We start from the raw sequence: 21511 nt of genomic DNA, 5'->3' as shown, positions 1-21511 counted from the left end.
TTTGGATAGGTTGATTGGTGGGTTTATTTGGAATGGGAAACCTCCTCGAGTTCGTAAAACATTATTGCAAAAATGTAAACTCAGTGGTGGACTTTCATTGCCTGATTTTCAATCATATTATTGGTCTGCGCACATACAAAAAATTAGTTATTGGTTAAAATCGTCCAGTTCTCCTTGGTGCAAATTGGAACTATCTTTGTGTGCTGGGTCTTCATTGTCTGGTCTAATTTTTTCTTCATTACCTATAAAACCCTCTTTATTCACTAATAATCAAGTTGTTCTTAATACACTGAAAATCTGGTTTCAATTTAGAAAGCGTTTTAAGTTTGTTGGTGCCTCATCTTTATGCCCCTTGACTAACAACCACTTGTTTCCTCCATCTCTTTCTGACCCATCATTTTCAGTTTGGTATGATAGGGGTTTAAGACAAATAAGAAACCTACTGTATATACATCAGGAGTATTTGATAGCTTTACAAATTTATCTTCCAGATACAATTTACCTGGTTGGCATTTATTTCGTTATTTACAAATTCGGAATTTTGCCTCTAAATGTTTCCCAAATTTTCCTTCTATACCCCCTGAACAGCCCTGGGAACAGATTATTGCATATAATCCACTTCAGAAAGGTATGATTTCAAAGATTTATCGTTTTATTTTAAATCTAAGGGTTGATTCTAATGTCAAAATCAGAAATGCATGGGATAAAGAGTTGGGAATCCAGCTGACCCAAGATATTTGGGATGACGCCATTGACAGAATACGATCTTCCTCATCTTGTGCTCGTCTTAGTTTGATTCAATTTAAAGTTGTGCATAGGATTCATTTCTCTAAATCTAGGCTTTCTCAGATTTACCCGCATGTTGTGGATATATGTGATAAATGCAAAGGCTCTCCATGCAATCTTGGTCACATGTTCTTTCTTTGTCCCAAATTATATAATTTTTGGTCTAATTACTTCACAATTATGTTTTCTGTTCTGAAAGTAAATTTGCAACCTTGTCCATTTGTTGCCATATTTGGTATCCTCAACCCTACCTTAGTGCTAAGTTCTGCTCAAATGGCGATTGTTGCTTTCACATCTTTATTGGCTAGACGTACTTTACTGTTACACTGGAAGTCTGATAAATGTCCCTCAATATCCCTCTGGGTTAAAGATATGATGTTCTTTTTGAAGTTTGAGAAAATCAAACACACCCTTCGAGGGTCTACACAGAAGTTTTACCAAAAATGGCAATGCTTTCTTTCCTATTTTTCAAACTTGGAAGTTTTGCCCAATTGAAGGTGCCTGCTGCTGAATTTTGTGTTGGTTATAAGTATGGGTAGTCATATCTGATGAGTATATTTTTTATTTTATTTTCCATCAGGTTGACGTTGAGCTGAGATGGGAAGGGGGGGGGTCGGGTTTTTTTTTAATTTAATTTTCTTTTCTGTTGAAAAAAAAAAAAAAAAACGGCTGGAACTGCTGGATTGTAATTTTGGAACTTCTATTTTTGTGTAAATGTACTGAGTGTATTGATCAATATGTATCCATAGTGAGATGTTTATGTATGTTTTGGCTGTAATAAAAAAAAAAAAAAAAAAAAAAAAAACCTGAACCTCGACAGACATCACTGTTCTTGAGAAAATGCAGAGACTCAAGTTTGCTGATATTAATTCTAACCATGCTAATGACCAATATACAGCTGTGTTTCCATTCTATATGTGCGCAAAACTGCTGATATTCCACTAATGTAGAAAAAACACAATTTTACAATTGTGGTGTTTCCTTCAAATAAGAAACAATTAAAATCACACATCAATAAGTCTGTTCACACGATGTCATCAAAAAATATACTGCGCCATCACCTCCGTATACTTAACATCGTCTTCTTCATCTTTTCCTTCAGTAGTAATATCTGGTTGTTGATTACATGACTTGGGTGATGCGAAAGAACCGTTTCCATTGCACTAGTTTCAAATACAGTACTTTTAAAAGAGCTGAAAAACCATCTTAGAAAAAAGAGAAAAAACTTTTCACCAAGAAATGTGTTTTTTCAAAATCGGTATGTTTTCATTAAGCAAATTTGCGCAATTCCAATTTGCAAACTTTTAAGGTAAATGGAAATGTAACTTATGATAGACATCTTTTTTTATTTTCTCCGAAGAGTTTTTGCGGCGCTAGTGGCTCGTATTTTTTTGACAGTAGGCAGACAGGAAGGAGGGTGAGGAGATGGGGGAAGACATGCGGCAAAGGTCGTCGGGACCGGGAGTCGAACCCACGACGTCTGCGTCGAGGACTAAGGCCTCCAAACGTGGGGCGTGCTAACCCCCTGCGCCACCACAGCACGCCCCGATGATAGACATCTTAAGCTAATTTTGCTCAAAACCCTGAAACATCAAGTCGGCATAAGCTGAACTAGCAAGAACTAGTGATTGAAATCAGCTGTTCAGTGTATCTTTGGTAAAGGGCCTCCAGTATTTACTATAAAACTCAAAGTGTGCAAAGAACTAAAATGCAAATAAAACATGAATGGCAGTGCCTACCAGCATTAAGGTGACAATCTTTGATCTGGTACTGGAGTTCATTCTCATTGGGAATGTCCTTCCAGGTGGCCAGAAACACCTGTCGCTCTGAAAACAATAAGACACAGTCATCAATATAGATCTTGATTACTTTACAAGGTGATCCAATATTTGTAAGGAAGATGTAGGTTTTCTTATCATTTTAGGCAAGGCACACACATAAGAGTTAATTATAACTTTTAAATTATATAAGATTTAAATTTTTGGTCATCTTTAGGCATCTCTTGAAATGATAAAATTTGATTATACTCTGCTTCACTTTCTGGATCTCAGAGATGATTTCAGTCCACACTTTATAGAACATGTATATATTTTTACTTCTTTGTTAATTTAGTATTTTCAACAAGTACGATTAAAGATGCATTGCCGTCTATTGCACAGCATCAGCAAATTGGATAAAATCATACCCATTTTTCCATCTTCAACAAAGAATATATTCAGAGGGATGAGGACGCTGAAGTAGAACACATCAATGTTGTTCTTTACAGCCACCTGTGCACACATAAACAGAGGAGAAAGAGCAATAGACAATAATTTTGGAGACTACAGAGCACAAATGTGTAATAAACATGCATCTTCATACATAAAATCAAAAATAAAAAGTTTTTCATTTTCTGTCCAGCACATCACTATATGAGTGAAGTTCAGCTTACTAAACAAATAATTCTTACCTAATAAAGTGATCCTTAGATTCAAAAGCTACTATTTCACAATCTAAATCACCTGTGAAACTCAAGGTCAAAATCCAGCCCGCCATAGCTTTTTATATTATTGTCTAGACTGTAGATGTCATATTAACATCATTAAGTCCCTCCAGTTTGTCACGATTCTGTGACCGTGGAAATTTATGCATAAATCAACAAACCCCGCATATTTTCATGCTAATGCACATAAGTTTATTGCAAATTAGCCCCAAAAATTGTCAAAAACATTAGGTTTACGTGACTGCCAACTTCCACCAGCAGGTGGTAAAGCAGTAAACCACTGCTTTAACACCACTGCTTTAGTAAAGCAGGTGGCGGTAAAGCAGTATTACTTTTAAGAAATACTTACTTAAAAGTACTGTAAGTATTTCTTACTTTTACAACACTGCTGCCTTAGCCTCACTTGTTGTCAAGTTACAGTTTGTAATAGACATGGCAAGAAAGAAAAACAAAGAAGAAAAGAGTCACAATTAATATCATACATAAACTTGAATTTTGCAAAATTGTCTTCAAATATTTCTAAGTTAGCACAACAAAATCTGTGATTTTGATAAGGGAAAAAAAAGGGGGGCGAAAAAAATAATAATAATAATTTGAAAATGGGCCGACAATCGGCCGACAGCTCTAAGATCGTGTCGTCTGCGCTGGGCTTTACACTAAGGAAATGAGGAAGGGAGGGTCAGTGGGGAGCACCGGAGTTGAGCTTTTTTTCCCCCATTCAGTGTCATCACCAGAAAGAGAAAAAGGCCGGAAGAGACGATAATGCCGATAATTCAAATGACGTCGATAGTTATAATTTATAGTACGATTAATTGATTTACCGTTTATCACGAAAGCCCTAGAAATGATTAATATTTATTTCTAAGTAGTAATAATCAAATAGTTATTAATATTTCAGCAGTTTGTTAGTGGGTTCTATCAATGCATTTTGGCATAACCAGCCAATGTGAACATTCACTATCCTGATATGGTCCAAAATGAAAATGAGATTGACATCCCTGATCTAAATGATGACCAACCAAAAGTCACTTGATAGTGATCAACCAGCATTTTGTGAGGAAATGCTCCTGTACCTGCAGATTATTGAGCGGATCCATCTTCATAACAGGCCCAATGGTGTTAACAGGCAGGGAGACCTCGATACTCTGATTGGGCATCAGTGGAGTGTGAATGGGCAGAGGACTGGTGGGGATCACACCAAAACTGCAACAAAAACAGAAATCTAAACCTGGTGCTATTCGGCTGCTACTTTTCCACAAACATTTGTGAATTAGTGCCTGAAAAAAATAATTCCTCTCCTCCAGTTCACAAACCTGTTTTTGTTGAACTGGACGGCAAAGTCGTTCATGTGTTGCAGTGCCTTGTTGGTGAACGACATGTCCATGTACATGTGGCCCTGGCGGCGGGAGAATGTTCCAGAGATTTCTAGTCCCTTAGCTTTTACTGCAGGAAGCCACACCTGATAAAAAGCAGCTTTTGGTTTAAAGACTTTTTTGGCTCTAGTGACATTTATTGAATGACAATTTGACAAGAAAGAGGGTGGAGAGAGAAGAGAGAAGGGGAAGATATGCAGAAAAAAGACTGTATAGAGCAATATAGCCTTATCACACGGTGCACCCTCCCTACCAACTGAGCTGTTGTACTTTGTGTCTTACGTTTATCCTTCGCTGAAGAGACAGACTCAAAAAGTCAGATGTTTCTACAGTTTTTACTCCAGAAAAAAAAAAATCATTTTAGAGCTATATATTTTAAGCATTTTATTAATCTTTATACTAGATTTGGAAGACTCCATGACTTACTCCTAAAAAAATCCAGCAGCATTCAAGCATGATTAATATCAAATCAGTAAAAATGAAAGTGGGTTAGGGCTTGGCAATAAATCAAAAATAGATATATCAAGCTACGCACATGATCAGTATCAATAGATAATATGTCTGATAGAATATTCAATAAATACAATATTCACAGAACCCTGATCCAGAACTGCAAAGCATTGTGGAGGATGTAGGCAGAGGAAAGACTTAAGCTGCTGAAACTCTCACAACCGACTAAGCCAGGTTGGTGACATCAACTAACTCACTCACTATTTGGTTACCTAGCAACAAATGTTGAGTAACTTGAGCAGCAGTAGGTTAAGGTTTCCTCATAACTGCTTAGAAATAAACTACGCTTGGGGTCGGAACTGTGGATAAAACAGGAAAGGTCATGCCATCAGTTTGGCAGTTTTTCAGATATTCAAAACAAAAAACTACTCAATAATTATCAATATCGATTCATATGAAATGCTTATATCATGATACGTTTTTCAACCATATTGTCCAGCCCAAAAGTGTCAATCACCCTCTGGCAAGTGTTGCTCACACCCTCCGCCTTGCTCTTTTCTGTGCAACTGCTCTTTCAGTAACTGGTGACAGCGGATAAACAGTTTTCCTGTTATGATAAGTTGTTTCTCTGCCATAAACACATTGCACAACACATATGCGATCATGATGACAGTGCTTAGACTCTTCTCCTGACTCTGATTGGTTGTTTCTGACTGAGTGGTGTTTTTCTGCAAGTGGCAGTAGGGATGAGGCAGAGGAGCTTGATTTGTTTCATATTATGCATCTCATGTTGTACTGTTCAAACAGTGACAGTTTTAAAAAATATGTAAAAAAACATATTTTTACTAAATTTACATATCGCAACTTTAAGTACAAAACCAAACTCAATCCAAAACATTCACTGATGTCTAAACAAATTAAACCAACCATGTAATATAACTTTAACAAAATAAATCTAGCTAGAAAAATGTTTTCAAATCCTTTTAGCATCAATAAACTCGGTTTAATTTGACACTACACTCTTTCTTTCCTTTTATCATTGCATGTGTGATAAAGTTATGTGTACTCACTGCTTTTGGGGCTATGAAGCCTCCGGTGGTGATGGCCATGCCTGTGGAAAGCTCAAACAGGTCATTGAGGCCACTGCTGACTGCTGGAGGAGCAGGAGTTGGTGACGGAGCAAAAGTGCTGGGGACGGATGACGGAATGAAGTTTTGTCCCACCTAAAGGAGTACCGAGACAATAGCACAAAAACTGAAAATACACTGTTCTAGTTAAAACCATCTCAGTAAGCTTCCTATGCAGCTTCACCAAAAATATGCCAAAAGCCCAAGAAGAAAACATAAAGAAATCACACAAAGAATATTAGATGTTAGGTCACTGGCAAAAGAAAGCATGATTATATGGAAATAATATTTGAACACTCAGCCAAAGCAAAAATAAAAGCAGACCTAAATTAATTCTGAGAAACACCTTTTATGTGCATCTGAGTATTTTAGCCCATAAATCATAAAACATTTACTTCAAATTATTTAATAACACAAAATATACAACCCAACTCAATTTAACATTAATGAAGACTTTTCATAAACTGATCTAATGCTAGTAAACAATATATTCAACAGTATAAAATACAAAAATACAAACTCACTGGGATCATAAGACTGAAATAAAAGTCATAAATTTTGTTTTAAAATAGGCCAAAAGGATTCAAAACAAGACATTTTCAAGCAGTGCACGCAGGCGTGAAGCAATAAAAGATTCTAACACAATGAAAGCATAAAGAGTGCAGTGAGAGTTTAGTTCAAGATGCATGCAGCATGCAGCAAGACGGCCAAATAGAAGGGCTTGACTTACTGCTGGACTTCCCCCAACACCTCCGCCCAGGTCTCCCCCAAGCTATGTGAGAGAAGAGGAGACGCCCCCAAGGACAGCATCCAAACATCACAGAAAGACCGAACACACACACACACACACACACACACACACACACACACACACACACACACACACACACAAACAAAGACACAAACGGAGACCTTCTTAGCAACCGCAAGCCATCAAGAGCAGCCCCTCACTGTCTGGGAAAATATTACCTCAATAATAAATCTGCAAAACTACTAAGACTTCTAGACATTAAATGTAAAATTGAGATTAACATAGCATCAAATTATGAGCCAATGTCACTCTTGTATTTCAAAAAAATATATTCTATAAAATTCAAAAGGTAAAACTAAAAGATTTATTACGAGCAGAGTAATATTTAAATTTCTGATGATTAGGACTTACAGCTAACAAAAACAGCAAATATACCTTCTCAGAACATTTAGGTACATCAAATTAATGAAAAAAAAAATTTGACTCCAGAACATTTGCAGCATCATCATCAACAACGGCCCTTTACTTAAACAAAGGGCTCATTGCTAAATAAGATGGATTTTCAGAGAGCTTTATCTAAGCAGGCTGTTGAAAAGTTGTGTGGAAGAAAAAAATTTAACATACAATTAGAAAAAAAAAATGTAATGCATTTTTCCCCCCTTTCACTCAATTCCCCATTAACTGCCTACTACATTCATTTATTTAGAATTATAAAAACAAAAGTGGTTATTTGATTTGGTGACAATAACAATTTAGCATATTGTTGAACTAAATACAAAGCACTATGAATTTAATTACTTACTATGCAATTGTGATAATTTAGACATAATTAGGTATAATTACAACCACAAGACGAGGGCAAGGCCCTTCCAATATGATCCGTAGGCCATCTTGGACATGTAGTCCAGCTGCTTTCTACAAGTGGTTAATATGTCTGGATCAATAACTGTGAACAACCATTTTCCTTTAGCAATAAGATTTTTGTGGTTTAACCTTGTTGTGGATGTTGTAGACAGTTGTAAAAGCATGGTTGTAGATGATACTTTTACATGGCCATAACATTTTATATTAAAAATAAATTATCTTTATTGGTCTAAAGTAATGATTTGAACATTTTCAGTGAAACAAAACTGGTGTTTTCATTAACTGTAGGAATATTAACATTAATAAACCCTTGAAACATTAATCTGTGTGCAATGAATCCATAATACCTTACACTTTCTGTATTACATTACTTAAACTTTTCAGTGAAATTGTAATTTACTGAAATCCATCCAGTTTTACAACTGGACCCCATCATGAACAAATAAACTTCATAAAGTGTTAACAGCAAAAAAGTCAGTGTTTATGTACAACAGTAAAATTTAAGTGCTACGTTGCACCCATCAGGTGGTGGAAAAGTAACTTATTTGTGTGACTGAGCTCACCAAGCTGTCCAGGCCTCCACCCAGAAGGTCCACTGCACCCATCTGCATGGAGGAGACTTGGGGAACATTGACAGGAGGGCCCAGGTCAAGGTTTAGCAGGTCACCCAGAAGGTCACCCTGGCTGGGAATCACATGTGGCTGGTCCATGGCAGCAGCTGGACCACCGCTCACGGGGCTCTCGCCTGTATCAATACTGTTCAGGAGGAAGTGGAGAAGTGGTTAGAGATAGTACATTTCAACTTCTTTCATTCAAAATATCAGTGAAGTCTCTGACTCAAGGCTGAATATATACAACAGGGTTTATGCAGGCTTTACCAACTAAAATTTAAGACTTAAGACCTTTTTAAACCCATCAAGAATAAAGTGTTCACACATCACAACAGATGTATAAAGAAATTCAGGGGACCAAAACTGTGACCTTTCTGTGATAGGTTTATTTTAGGTCCTAACCTGCAAAGAATCAACCAGAGACACAAATTACTTTTCTGCAGAATAGGAGAGCTGAAAACAGACGCGGATAGCCGCTGTCAAACACTGTCTGGGACCAACTCTACCAGATCTTTCTCTGCATTCCTCTTTATTATGTATAGAAAAAGGAGGTTGGGCTTCTTCACACAGTCACACAGAAAATTGACCAACGATCTTTACTATAGGGTGTTGTGGAACCTTCTGTGGACATGCCCTTACAAGGGCATGAGGCTGACCGCAACCAATCAGTTTCACAGGAAACTGATACCACATGAATGTTTTAAGCTTCCAGGCAAACATCCTAAACAAAGTTAATAATGTACTACAAAAGATTAATAAAGTAAACATAAAACAGAATAATAATATGAAAACATAACTGTTAAAATAAACTCATAAGTAAATGAACCTAGATAATAATAATAACAACATTCTGGGTTATTTTTGTGGCTCTTGGCAACAACTGTGTGCTCCTCACATCATGAAAGTGGCTTTCTAGTTACCTAGCTAGGTAGAGAGCCATATGCCTACTAGTAATGAGCCATATGTTAGGCGCTAATGACTTGTTTGTTAGCTTGCCAGCTAGTTAGCAAGCAAACTAGATAGCAAGAAAGTATTAGCAACTTGTTAGCAGTAATCTTAACCGAACTGAATCAAAGAACGCAGTGAGTGAAGATGTCTGTGCACAACTACAGCTTTGGTCTGATTAAAAAGTCTCATAAAACCTGCATAGAATATATAAGATTAAATAGTTCTGCCACAACAAAATTTAAGACCAGCGATTACTGTATTTAAGGCCAACTTACATTTTCTGTAATAAATTTAAGACATTTTAATGCCTTCGTATTAGAAAATAAATGTAAGACTTTTGAGGTATGCTCGGACATCCTGTACAACATGAGAACCAATAAAGCAACACTGAGATCTTTATAAATTATTCAGGTTTTTCTGTGTTTGACCTGCTGTGCTGGACAGGAAGGTGCTTCCGGTGGATTCCATGACTTCCTTCCACAAAGGCGCTGGGCGGCTTGTGATAGACTGAGGCCAGGGAGCCAATGTGGCAGATCAGCTCATCCAGCAGCGTGGGCTCAATCAAGTCAGTCTCCTCGGAGATCAAGGGTTTTTCTGACAGCACCACCTCTTTGGCCGTCACAGGGTCAGTCGACAGCAGGCGCCAGTAAATATAGCCCCTGTCACGGAGGTCTGGGTTGTCAGAGTCCTGGTGGGGGAAAGAAAAAAACTGAAATAAATCTCAATGTAAGAAGACTGTGCAGGTGATAAGATTAGCATTTTTCATATGAAAAAAAATTAATGCCACACTTCATATTTCCACAGCATGCAAATGTTAAAATCATCTAATGTTATGAATTTTGTTAACGTGTGGATTTAACCTAGTAATCTGTGAAGTTGGAAAAAGATTCTCAACTTTCCAAAGACTTTTACAATAAAGAAACAGTTTCACAGACAGCACTGGTCATTGCAGACTCTGGTCTGTCTGATGTGACCTGACCTGTTCAGACTGGAGAAACCAGACAGGGGAAATTTCTGAGCATCACTTCTGAGTTCACTAAGAACACATTCACAAAGGTTTAATATGTGTTTACTTTTATTTTTTGAAGTGACAAAATTGTGATAATGATTTTCCACCATAACAGAGAAGTCAAAGAAGTCAGTAGAAAATATATTCTGTGAAGCAGGTGTGAAAGTCTGTTGTTCATAAGTGGTTCATAGAATAAAAGATAAAACTCAAACACAAATAGGGGAAAAATATTTACTCCCTGTTCCAATTCATATTGGAAATAACAAAAACAAGACATTTTTTAAAGTAGCTGTTTTGTGTACACAAAACTACTTCATAGTCACAAATCTAAATATGCAGTTTTGAAAAACATCTGCTAAAGTTTAAATCACACATACGGTTGAAACCAGATGTTTACATACACCAAGCAAAAAGACAAGCACATCTTTTATTCTCGCTGTCTGTAGTTAAAGAAGAACAAATTTCTCTTGTTTTAGGTCAGTTAGAATTACCAAAATAATTTTTTATGAAGTGAGTAATCCATTTAATTTCTGTAGAACTGACTTTGTAACAGAAACTACACTAACCTGAGTGGCCAGACTGAGGACCTGCTGCACCAGCTCCTGAGTTTCTGATGGTTTCTTCAGGAATAGCTTCACAATGGCTGTCAAAAGAGTGAGTTGTACCTGCAAAGCAAAACAAAGAAAAAAACTGTATATAGATGTAATGGATAGCAGGGGAATTATGCAGAATGTAAACAGTGAGATGCACTGATTTCTTTTGAAAGGGCTAGTAAACATGTTAGCTTTCACTACAACTATCCGAGTTAGTTTTTGGCCCATTCAAGGAGATGAAAGCGAAGTTCACAAGAACTTGTACATCCCTTCTTTTTAATTAACTCACCTGAGTGCTCTCGTCGTGGAAACCCTCGAGGAAGCTCTCGAGCAATTCGTCAGCATTGTCAATCCTCTCGGCGTACTCTCCAACGATCCAGATCATGGCACCTCGAGCATCGGGTTCATCCAGGGAGTCCAGGTTCTCGCACAGCGTGGCGATGATGCTCTCATATCTAAAGAACATCAACATCTCAGTGGTTAGACGTAAAGATAACTGGACAGGTGATGTAAGTCAGGATGTTCTCACATACTTGTTAGGGTACTTGCGGAAAATGTCCCTGATGACCACAATAGCCTCCTGAACCACATAGTTGACCTTTGTCTGGATCAGGTCCAGCAGAGTGCTGACACAGCGTTCAGCCGATTGCTACAGAAACAAAAGACACACACATCCTCAATACAAAAGAATCATACTAACATACAACAATACAGCAGATCCTTTCAGTGAGTCCACTTCAGAGCTTGTAGCCATGGCCAGACAAATACATCTACTAAAAAAATCTTACTGGAGTATTTATTATCTGTTCGCCTCGTTTGTGTTTGATTGTTATTTTAAAAACAAAGACAAGATAATGCTGGGCAATAAATACATTTTCTCCATTAATAAAATGTTTGATATTTTAAGATTTAATTTCAGGAATATTTGGATTTGTCTTTCACAAATTTCCTTGGGTTCCCATAGGAGTGGACTGGTCAGTGTGCCCAAAGCCGCCATCTTGTTAGACAAGCATGTTTTACAGCTTCTATTTATTTGGATGTTGAATTCAGGTGAACAGAATAAGACCAGGCAAATTTTTTTTAATTATGAGAGTAAAGTCACAATATTACCAGAATAAAATCGTAATATTGCCAAAATGAAGTCGGAAGTTTCTGAGAACGCCAACACAAAAAACAAAAGATTTAAATGACGACTGTTGTGCAAACTTTGGTATACGTTTCAGAGATTATATTTAATCTTTTAACACATTAGCATCAGATTATTGTCAGTAATGTTGAAATGATGGTGCAAACAACTGGGTCTATTTCAAAGACAGAACTACACCAACTGATCTGAATTTCTATCATTAAGTCATATCGCCCAGTCCTAATACAAAATCATCATGGTGTTGCCACTAAAGCCAATTTTAGCCTCCAATGTTAGTGATTAAAGGGGTTAGAATAATTAACATAGGTCTCTGTGTGTATTCTCTGTAGAATGAAAAATGTCCTTTAACTTGATGTTTGTGTGCATTTCCAAAAAGCTGCTAAATAAAGCAAGCTCCATAACAGACACAGCATAGAGAGACAAAACAAAGCAACTTTGCTGCAGCCTTGAAATTATCTGTTGGCGTCTAGCTCTCAGTAGTGTCTTGGACAGCTGGCATACCGCCATAGAAAATACTTTTCCACCTTTTTGTGTGTCTCCTTGTGTTTTTAAAAATTGTCTATAAAATGTCAGCCTTATAGCCCTCACTAATAATCCCAACATAAAAAAGTCACTGTCACCAAGACCTGTTGGTGCGTCAGCATTCACTGACTAGAAGAAGATTGGATTTCTAAGGTTTTAACAGACTAAGTAAGTACCTGTTAAGCTAGTAATTATTTCATTCTGGTGGCTTCTCAGGAAAAAAAATAGATCAGGTGACAGCAGTCACTTCTCACCTCCACTTTGATGGCACAGCGTCCGATGGCTCGTACTGCCTTACGCACAAAGTCAACATCTACCTCTGTGGCATATTCCTTCAATTCAGCCAAAACCTGTAAGAGTCCAAAAATATCACTCCCACCTTATACACAGAGCAAAAGGAATACAAGAAAAAAATATTTTCATTGAAACATTAAACTAATCAAAATATCACATCTGCCTAAGCACTGAAAAAAATGGATTGTATTTTCAAGATTTTTCTTTTGGAAATTGGCAGTATATATTTGCAAAGTTAGAGGAGAAGCAAGTCAGTGAAATTTTTTGTTGGACAATATTAAAGGTCAGTAATGTCCAACTGCTTTTCATAAACGTTTATTTTTTTATTTTGAAAATAGAGCCTGCCTTTAAATAATAATGTGTTTTCTTTATGGAATCTACCTGGGCTATGTTGGCCTGAGAGGCCAAGCGGATCATGATGTCCAGTTTCTCCAGCTTCACATAAATCGGGTCGTTATACTTGACAAAGAACACTTTAATCTCCTGCTTTAGGATCTCAGGCCTGCAAGAAAAAAAACACAAACACACACACATTAGGCGCTGTTGGAAGTTTTCTTGTTTATTTTAAAAAATAAAAACAAAAGTTCATTATGAAAACAGAAGCTACAAATTTATGACAGAACATAAAACAACTTAGAACTTAAACGATGGAAGAAGAAAAATGCCTTTAAAAAAAAATACTTTTGAATACCACAAGTAATTTTTTTCCCTTGTACAAATCCTAACTCTAACACTTAAATTCAATATAGGCACTTTTCCACTGTCAAGTTGTGCACTAAACAGTTAATGTGCAGCTCTGTTCTACCCCAGCAGTGAGCTTTTCCATCAGACGCTCTGTTCCTCATTATACATATAAATATAATTACCTTCTGGCGCTGTGCTGAAGGTAAGACGTAAACTAGTAGCCACTTTACTTTTTTTAATCCAAAGGAAAAATAAAATTCACATCACAAGCTAATATTACGTAGTTCCAGTGTTTCACACTGTCTGCGCAAAACAGCAGCTCCGTCAGAGAGTTTATGCATGTGCACTCATAATTATGCTCACAATTATGTTGTTTGCACTTTTCAGTGATGTAAATCACAAACCAATCAATGAATGCAGTGCCCGTACCCTGCTGCTGGTACTACCCCTGAAGTGGGTACCAAAATCTGAGAAGAACTAGGCAGAGCTGCGCCAGATTTGCTAAAGGAAAATTAATCTTTGCTGAGGTGGACCAGAACAGTACCGGTTAGAGGTGGTGTAGTGGAAAAGTGCCTTACACAAAGGTGTGTGGGAAATCTGTGCTCATGTTGAGAGACTTAATCTCAAAAGTCTCTACTGCTAGTTGCAGTAGGGATGCAACTAGAGATTATCTTAGTCATAAATTATTGGGGTAAAAATATGGGCACATTCTGCAGATTTTTCATTTAACCATATAAGCCTTTTTATACAACGCATCTGCAGCTAAAAATATTAACAATAACACGTGAAAAGCTCAGTCCATTCTGCTTAACTTAACATCAATACAATGTAGAGTGAATTTCTTGATTATTTTTGAATAAACTGATTAATAACTGGATAGCAAAATGTGCCTGGTTAAAAGAATTTGAACCAGGTGAAGCTAAAACTGCCACCTGAGGACCTCTGGGTAGAACACATTTACAGAAAAGTTTTCTTTGTCTTTCTTCTTTTTTTTTTTTTAACTTAAGTGCAAAATATACATATTTTTCATATATGCCATATACGTCAACTAAATTAGCCAACTATGATTTCAATAATTAATTTATTGCAATAAATCAGATTAATGCTTGCCACCCTAAAATGTATCAAGCTCAAACAGCTATGTCGATCTCATACCTCTTCTGAACAATCAGGTTGATGTTCCTCAGAGCCACATACTGGACCTCTGGCTCGCCAGACAGCAGAGTAACGAGTGGGGGAGACAGTTTTTTCAGTAATGTGTTGTAGTAGTCCGAGTCCTTTGGCAGGAGCTCCAAGAACTTCATCAGGACCTTGACGGCAGACAGGACCACTGCTGAGTTGGCGTGAGACAGCCGAGGAGTGACACGCTCACAGATGCTTTGAGACACAACAGGGGAAGAATCTCAGCATGAGTTCAGAGAGGAACGAGACATAGTTTGGCTCAAAAACAATCTTTATTAAACACGGATTAAGTTAAAGAAGGCCTATTATGCTTGCTTGAACTGGTTAGGATATGTCTATGGGCTGTACAACACATGTTCATTACATTTTTTTGCACAAAATCATTCTCAGATAATCAGATTTCAGTTGGTCAGTTCTCCCTATTTTGAGCTCCTTTCAAAATGAGCTGTTTTGGGGCCTCTTGTCACTTTAAATCCAAATAAGCTGCTGCTGGCCACGCCTACCCAAACAGATGCGCAATCATACAACCACACATCTTTGAAAAGCAGAAATGGAGCCTCCTCCACAACCTACAAGAATGCATAAAGTGTTCTCTGGATGATAAGTCAACAACAAAACTCCTGTGTTTTCCAGCTGCCATTTTACAGCACATACAGCCATAAAACCAGCTCCGCTTGGGTTGCTCGAGCCCTTTTTGCACTGTAGGGCTTGCAGAATTTTTCCCGCTGGGGCGACACAAGATGCGAAAATTACCTTGTTCAGAGCCTTGCCAACTTCTGAACGCAACATTTGGAATAATGTTATTTACATTTACCATTAAAATGTTTAGCTGAAGTGCGCTTGTAATCCCAGTGTAGCACAGAGTGCAGATCCATCCTCCAGATCAACTTCAAAACCTTGAGATATTTGACTATGTATAACCAATACAGACCAGGAAGTTATAAGATTATATACGTTCAGGCTACTGCAGATGAACAGCTCATAATTAAACTGGATCATTTAATTTTATTATTTATATGCTGTTAGTGGGACCAATGTCAGTGTACTTTTTTTTCTCTCCCCAACTGTGGGAAAAAGTTACATATATTTATCTGCTTTATCTGATGACATGATGTGGATCCTAAATTCAACTTCTTGAATATCATATTAACTGAAAGAAAAACGCAATTGAATATGTTATTATTATCATTTAAAAACTTACAAAAATAGATGATGACCAGACTCTGCATGTTAAAATGACACATTGAGAAAATCTTTAAAAAAAAAAGCTACTCTGACTCAGAGATCTGGAAGAAAACTTGTCTCTGTCCTGCCAACGCAGTAATCAAAAGCTAACTCCAAACGAGCCCCGTCTGGCCGGCCCGGTTGGAACTGCAGCTCTAGGGGTTCCAGGGAGCTGGGTGGGACTGGGCTGGAAGTGCTAATGCAAAAACGCTCAGCCCGGTTTGGAACCAGGCAGGCCTGGGTCAGGCTGTGCAGTCCAAAAGGAGCTTACATCAACTTATTGCCAAAAAAAATGACAGTGGTTTTTTAAGCGTTTATGCTATTTTCAGAAGCAGCAGAAACCCAAAGAGAAGTACAGAAATGAGCAAAATATAAATTTTGGACAATAGGTCCCCTTTAAGGATTCCAGGATCTCTACCTCTGAGCCTCTCGGTCATCCTTGGGGTTGTAGTTGGACAGGCAGTCTAGGATGAAAATCTGTCCCCACTCTGTGCATTCGTTGAGGGCCGTCAGTAGCTTGTTGATGTTCTGGGGATTCAGGTCCAGCAAATTGCTGTTGGGGTGAGACTCGCTGATCTCAGACAAAGCAGCAACTGCGTTGGCAACAACCTGTGGGATGAAGGTCAAGCTTGTAAAACACAGCGTTTCATGAATGAAATTTAAACAACTTTATTTGATTGGGCACAAACAAATGTAGCCCTAAGTATATCAATAAAATAAAATAAAAGAAGGCCAACCATGGGGTTTGAGTCAGCGATGAGATCCCTCAGAGAGTCCAGGAAACCCTGATCTTCCACCATCTGGGCATTGATGTCATGGAGCTTTGCCACACAAACAGCTGCCGTCTTCCTCACATATGGGTCCTCATCCTTCAGACACTTCCTTAGTGGCTCACACAAGTACTCTGTGATCTTGTCCACCCGTATACAGCCCATGGTGCGAACAGCCAGAGCCCGGATCAGAGGGTTGGGGTCCTCACAGTCCTGTAAAGAGAAACCTCATTTGCTCACACCACATACGCACAAAACTGTTGATATTTTGCTAATGTAAAAAAAATTAAAAAAATTCTCAATTGTGGCGTTTCCATTAAGTAAGAAAAGTAATTAAAATTACACATGAATAAGTTTGTTCATGCAATAAAAAATGAATAAACACTTAAACATTCCATGCTAACATCCTCCTACCACTATTAGCATCCAGTTATTGATCAAATGACTTGTGTGGAAGAGTGTCTAATTTCCAATGCATTTTTGTGAAATAGTCATTTTGATACAGCCAAAAAAGCACCTACTCCTAATGCAAAAATTTATTATCAAAAAATTTGAGTTTTTTTTTTTCTTTTATTCCTGTTTCCGTTAAGCAAATGTGTTTTTGTCATTTCAATTTGGGCAATTATATAGTCAATGGAAACACAGCTACTGTTGGGTTAAAGTGTGTTAAGTTTGTATCCAGAAGGACCCGACACAAATGTAGCTGTCCAGAACGATAGCATAGTGACATGTACTCTCTCTTGTGCAAGCTAAATTTACATTTTTTTAATCTTTTCTAATTTTAATCTAAAGTAAAAGTCTTACCTTAACAAAGCTGTTCACAGCCATGATGGCCATGTCAGGTTGGCTTTTGGCATAGTTCATCAGGTAGAGGTAGACCAACTTCTTCAGCTCTAGGTTGTCAGTCTGCATGCAGTTCACCACATCTGGGAACAAAGAACTGAGAACAAATACAACTGGGGTTAGATAACATTGATGGCTCAATATTGTTTCTTGCATGTTTTATTTAAAGGCAAACAAATGGGATCAAAAGAGCTGAGATATCTTGAAAATACTGGGGAGAAAAATGTCACCAGTTTTTCTCCCAAGCTTAACCTTAAAAACTGTGATGATTAAACCTTATTGAAATATATTTATGTGATGGGTGGTTATAAAATCTGGCATATTGCTGAAAAAGCACTTCTTGGCTTATATTTAAACTGTGGTGAAAAAATAAATTCTTCACATCATTATGAACACAATATACCCACAGTAAAACATAGTGGTGGTGGCAGCATCATCCTTAGGGGATTGCATTTTTTTTTTAGCAGGGATAAACTGCACAGTTGGTAGAGCTGTTGCCTTGCAGCAAGAAGGTCCTGGGTTTGATTCCCAACCTGGGGTCTTTCTGCATGGAGTTTGCATGTTCTCCCTGTGCATGCGTGGGTTCTCTCCAGGTACTCTGTCTTCCTCCCACAGTTAAAAAAAACATGACTGTCAGGTTAATTGGTTTCTCTAAATTCTCCCTAGATGTGAGTTTGTGCACGGTTCTTTGTCCTGTCTGTCCCTGCGTTGCCCTGCGATGGTGGTGACCCCTCCTGACCCCACTAGGGACAAGGGTGTACAGAAAATGGATGAATGGAAACTGCCCAAATAACATGCAAAGTCCAGTCTGCTGGTGTACCTGACATCTTTGCCAACAGTCATGGCAGCGATGACCTTCTTTACTGCCTCTTTTCTCTTCTCTTTCTTCTCATTGTTTAACTCTGCCTTCAGCTCAAAGATCTCCCCTGAAAGATGAAACACATAGACATGAAAGACAATTACTTTTTTTTATTTTTAAAGTGTTCTTTATCTTTAAGTCTAAAGGGAAAAAAAGTTTTCATAGAAAAAAAAAACAGATCCCTTCTTTAAAGAAAAAAACTGTCTTGATAAAAATTTTTATACTCACCTTTTTTGTTGGTAGTGAAATATTTGGAGTCTGTCATGATGGTGGTGTTTGTGGTCTGCCAGGAACCCACAGCAAAGATAAGAAATCGTTATAGTTAGTTAATATTTAACTAAAAACTTGGGATGCAGTGCACAATATATTGTTATTAACATCAGTATCGGCTGATGTCACTTATTTTTATAAGCTATATTGATATAGCTTTGACAAAAAAAATTTCACCAATATTAATAACTGATATTTAAATCCATCTTTAGTGTTTCAGAGGGGTGAGGGACGATGGTTGGTCATGTGGTTTCTATCTGGTCATGTGACTGTGATAGTGATGCAGCGCAACAGTATGGTATGTCAGGGAAATGCATATAAAATACATAAATAACACCCATAATGGCAGTACTAATATCATAATATTAGATATTGGCCCAAATTTTCATGGTCTTGAAAACTGGTCCTCTTGAAAACTATTTTTAAACCATAGCTTATTTTCAATATCTCAGCTTGGAATGGCAAAAACATTTTATATCATAAATCAGAGTTGTTTAACTGTTCAGCTTCATTCCACGACATTTTATGCCCAGTAATTTTTAATGTAATATCCAGAAATGAAAAACAATTGAAAAAGAAAATAACATTTTAAATTCATTTTAATTGGCACATTATGTCCTGTTTGTTTTAGCTGCACTTGATTTGAATGAGTGAATTAGAGGTTTGTCTCTGTACATTGAAAAAAAATAACTTCGCCAATATTTTATAAATGCATTATTTAAACATTTATTTCTGTTAACAGAAGGGAATATGTTAATTTTGACTTAACAAAACCCAGAATTCAGTTTCTCTGGAAGTTAAAATACTACATGGGACTAATTTTAAACCGTTTAATAGAAAACCTTCTGACAATCTACACAGGCAGGTTAAGCCACAAAATGTCACAGCTAAATAAACTATTTTTAGAGTGGTGTTTCCCAAGTGTAACAAATTATGGAGAGTAGTAGAAGGAAAACGTATGTAGAATGCGTTACTAAATAAATAACATGTTATTTTCTCAATTTTGTGGAATTTAGCAAGTAGAAATAATTTTGCTAATTCTAACTAAAACAAGAGAAGCTTGGTCTGATTTAACTTCAAACCAAGAAAAAAAATGTGCGCGTGTCTCTTTATTCGGTGTATATAAACTACTGGTTTTAACTGTAGATGTACTTCCAATATGCAAAATGAAAAAACGATTCAACGGATTCAAAGCGAAACAATATGCTTAGACTGCGGCAGACAAAAAATATAAATAATTTTGGTAAACACCAACATTGCCACTCAGATCGCTCTCCTTGCTCAATAATGTGGATTACTTTCTCACGTTATTGCACTTTATTGGTACTGCGTCACAGACATGTCAGTGGGGGGGAAGGTGGGTAGGGGAGCGAAACGTTGATAACGTTACACCTCACACCTGTGTCTTTATTAAACGGCTATTTCCCTCATCCGTCCACGCCATTATTTTATCCCTACATAATTTCTGTAGCCCCGAATTATTGTGTTTGATGGTTAAAAGGGTTTCAGGTTGTGACATTATTTAACCTTCACGAAATTTCCAGTTCGCAACAACTTATTCCAACCTTTACCCTCCCACCTTGCTAACATTGACTAGCTGCGGCGCTGAAGTTAGTGTCTGATTAAACACATCAGGTAAAGGGCTATTTCGCTGTTTTTAAAACAATCAGCTCTTGTGAGCAATCTGAAATACATTGCCAGGTCATACCCAGACTACATTGTTCTTCACTGCTTATAAGAGTGTGCTTTGGAGGAATCTGTACGGATTCACAATATTGTGATTTATAATCAGGACTCCGTCTGAGGTGAGCTAATTGCCAGAAAAGTGTTTCTTTTGTCTTTTCCCAAATATAGCTTTTCCACCTCCTCTGATTAAGTTATCTTGAAATATAGTAAATATTTCAAGCCAGTTTTGATCACTGCATTTTGAAATATAGTAAATATTTCGAGCCAGTTTTGATCATTGCATTTTGATCTGATCAAATGTAGCCTAAGTTCCTAACAAAAAGAATGAATTAGCCTTTAAGTCAAATAGAAAGCTCCAAATCGTATGTGTACTTCAGCGTTGTTTCTTAGCTACAAGCTAAGAGCACCGCCATCTCCAGTTATTTTCAAAACTAGTGACCAAAAGCTTTATGTCAGACTAATTTCTCGATTTAATAACTTTTAACCGAGCAATGCGAAGAGGCTTCAGTTAAAGATTGTGTTAAAATTGACACAAAACGGGAGGAAAGAGAGCAGCGGCCCAGTTTCCATCATCGCTGCTCCTGCTGACAGGACATACGCTAATGCACCAAAGACAATATACAGATCAACACACTGACTGACACAAAAGTCACAAAAATGAAATAGTGTCATAATAATATTTAGCAAAGAGATAATTTACTTACCTTCTAGAATAAGTAACAGACAATTTTCAATGGGGTGCAGCAGGACGCAGGTTGGTCCCTTCCCTTTTTCAGAGGAAGATGGAGAATGGTGCTTTCACAGTCGAGAGAAATCGGATAACTTCCCTTTGTAACTGGCGGAAAAGCCTCGGAATTCAGATTTTTGTTCTGTTTTAAGCATACAGAAAAACGTTTGTAGCGCTTGTTTATGACAGCAAGATTGTATACAAATGCCTTATTTTAAATTAGCAATATTTGATTCTACAAATTAGTAGATTTAACAGTTAGCGAAAGTTTCACTAAATGTTTTTAACATTTTAAACAACTCAAAGATG

The 21511-nt window shown here is 37.3% G+C and overlaps 1 protein-coding gene across 1 annotated transcript in view; it reads right to left on the bottom strand.

Annotated features, from left to right (window-relative positions):
* LOC102225499 (AP-1 complex subunit beta-1) overlaps window positions 1-21271 on the bottom strand; it is a 29839-nt gene extending 8568 nt beyond the window's left edge. The window contains exons 1-20 of the mRNA XM_005813802.3: window positions 21180-21271; window positions 18748-18802; window positions 18481-18586; window positions 17622-17757; window positions 16785-17030; window positions 16466-16656; window positions 14797-15018; window positions 13339-13459; window positions 12918-13013; window positions 11528-11643; window positions 11284-11449; window positions 10968-11066; window positions 9821-10080; window positions 8397-8589; window positions 6949-6990; window positions 6162-6314; window positions 4582-4727; window positions 4342-4471; window positions 2972-3056; window positions 2526-2612 (exon numbers count right to left, since the gene is read on the bottom strand). Of these exons, the coding sequence (XP_005813859.1) occupies window positions 2526-2612; window positions 2972-3056; window positions 4342-4471; window positions 4582-4727; window positions 6162-6314; window positions 6949-6990; window positions 8397-8589; window positions 9821-10080; window positions 10968-11066; window positions 11284-11449; window positions 11528-11643; window positions 12918-13013; window positions 13339-13459; window positions 14797-15018; window positions 16466-16656; window positions 16785-17030; window positions 17622-17757; window positions 18481-18586; window positions 18748-18784 (2632 nt within the window). The 5' untranslated portion in view covers window positions 18785-18802; window positions 21180-21271. The remainder of the gene's footprint in view (window positions 1-2525; window positions 2613-2971; window positions 3057-4341; window positions 4472-4581; window positions 4728-6161; window positions 6315-6948; window positions 6991-8396; window positions 8590-9820; window positions 10081-10967; window positions 11067-11283; window positions 11450-11527; window positions 11644-12917; window positions 13014-13338; window positions 13460-14796; window positions 15019-16465; window positions 16657-16784; window positions 17031-17621; window positions 17758-18480; window positions 18587-18747; window positions 18803-21179) is intronic.
* Between the last annotated feature and the right edge of the window lie 240 nt (window positions 21272-21511).

This window comes from Xiphophorus maculatus, chromosome 11 (assembly GCF_002775205.1).
Source record: "Xiphophorus maculatus strain JP 163 A chromosome 11, X_maculatus-5.0-male, whole genome shotgun sequence".
Lineage (NCBI taxonomy): Eukaryota > Metazoa > Chordata > Actinopteri > Cyprinodontiformes > Poeciliidae > Xiphophorus > Xiphophorus maculatus.
The sequence above is the reverse complement of the archived record's forward strand: the minus strand, read 5'-3'. Positions and strand labels throughout refer to the sequence as shown.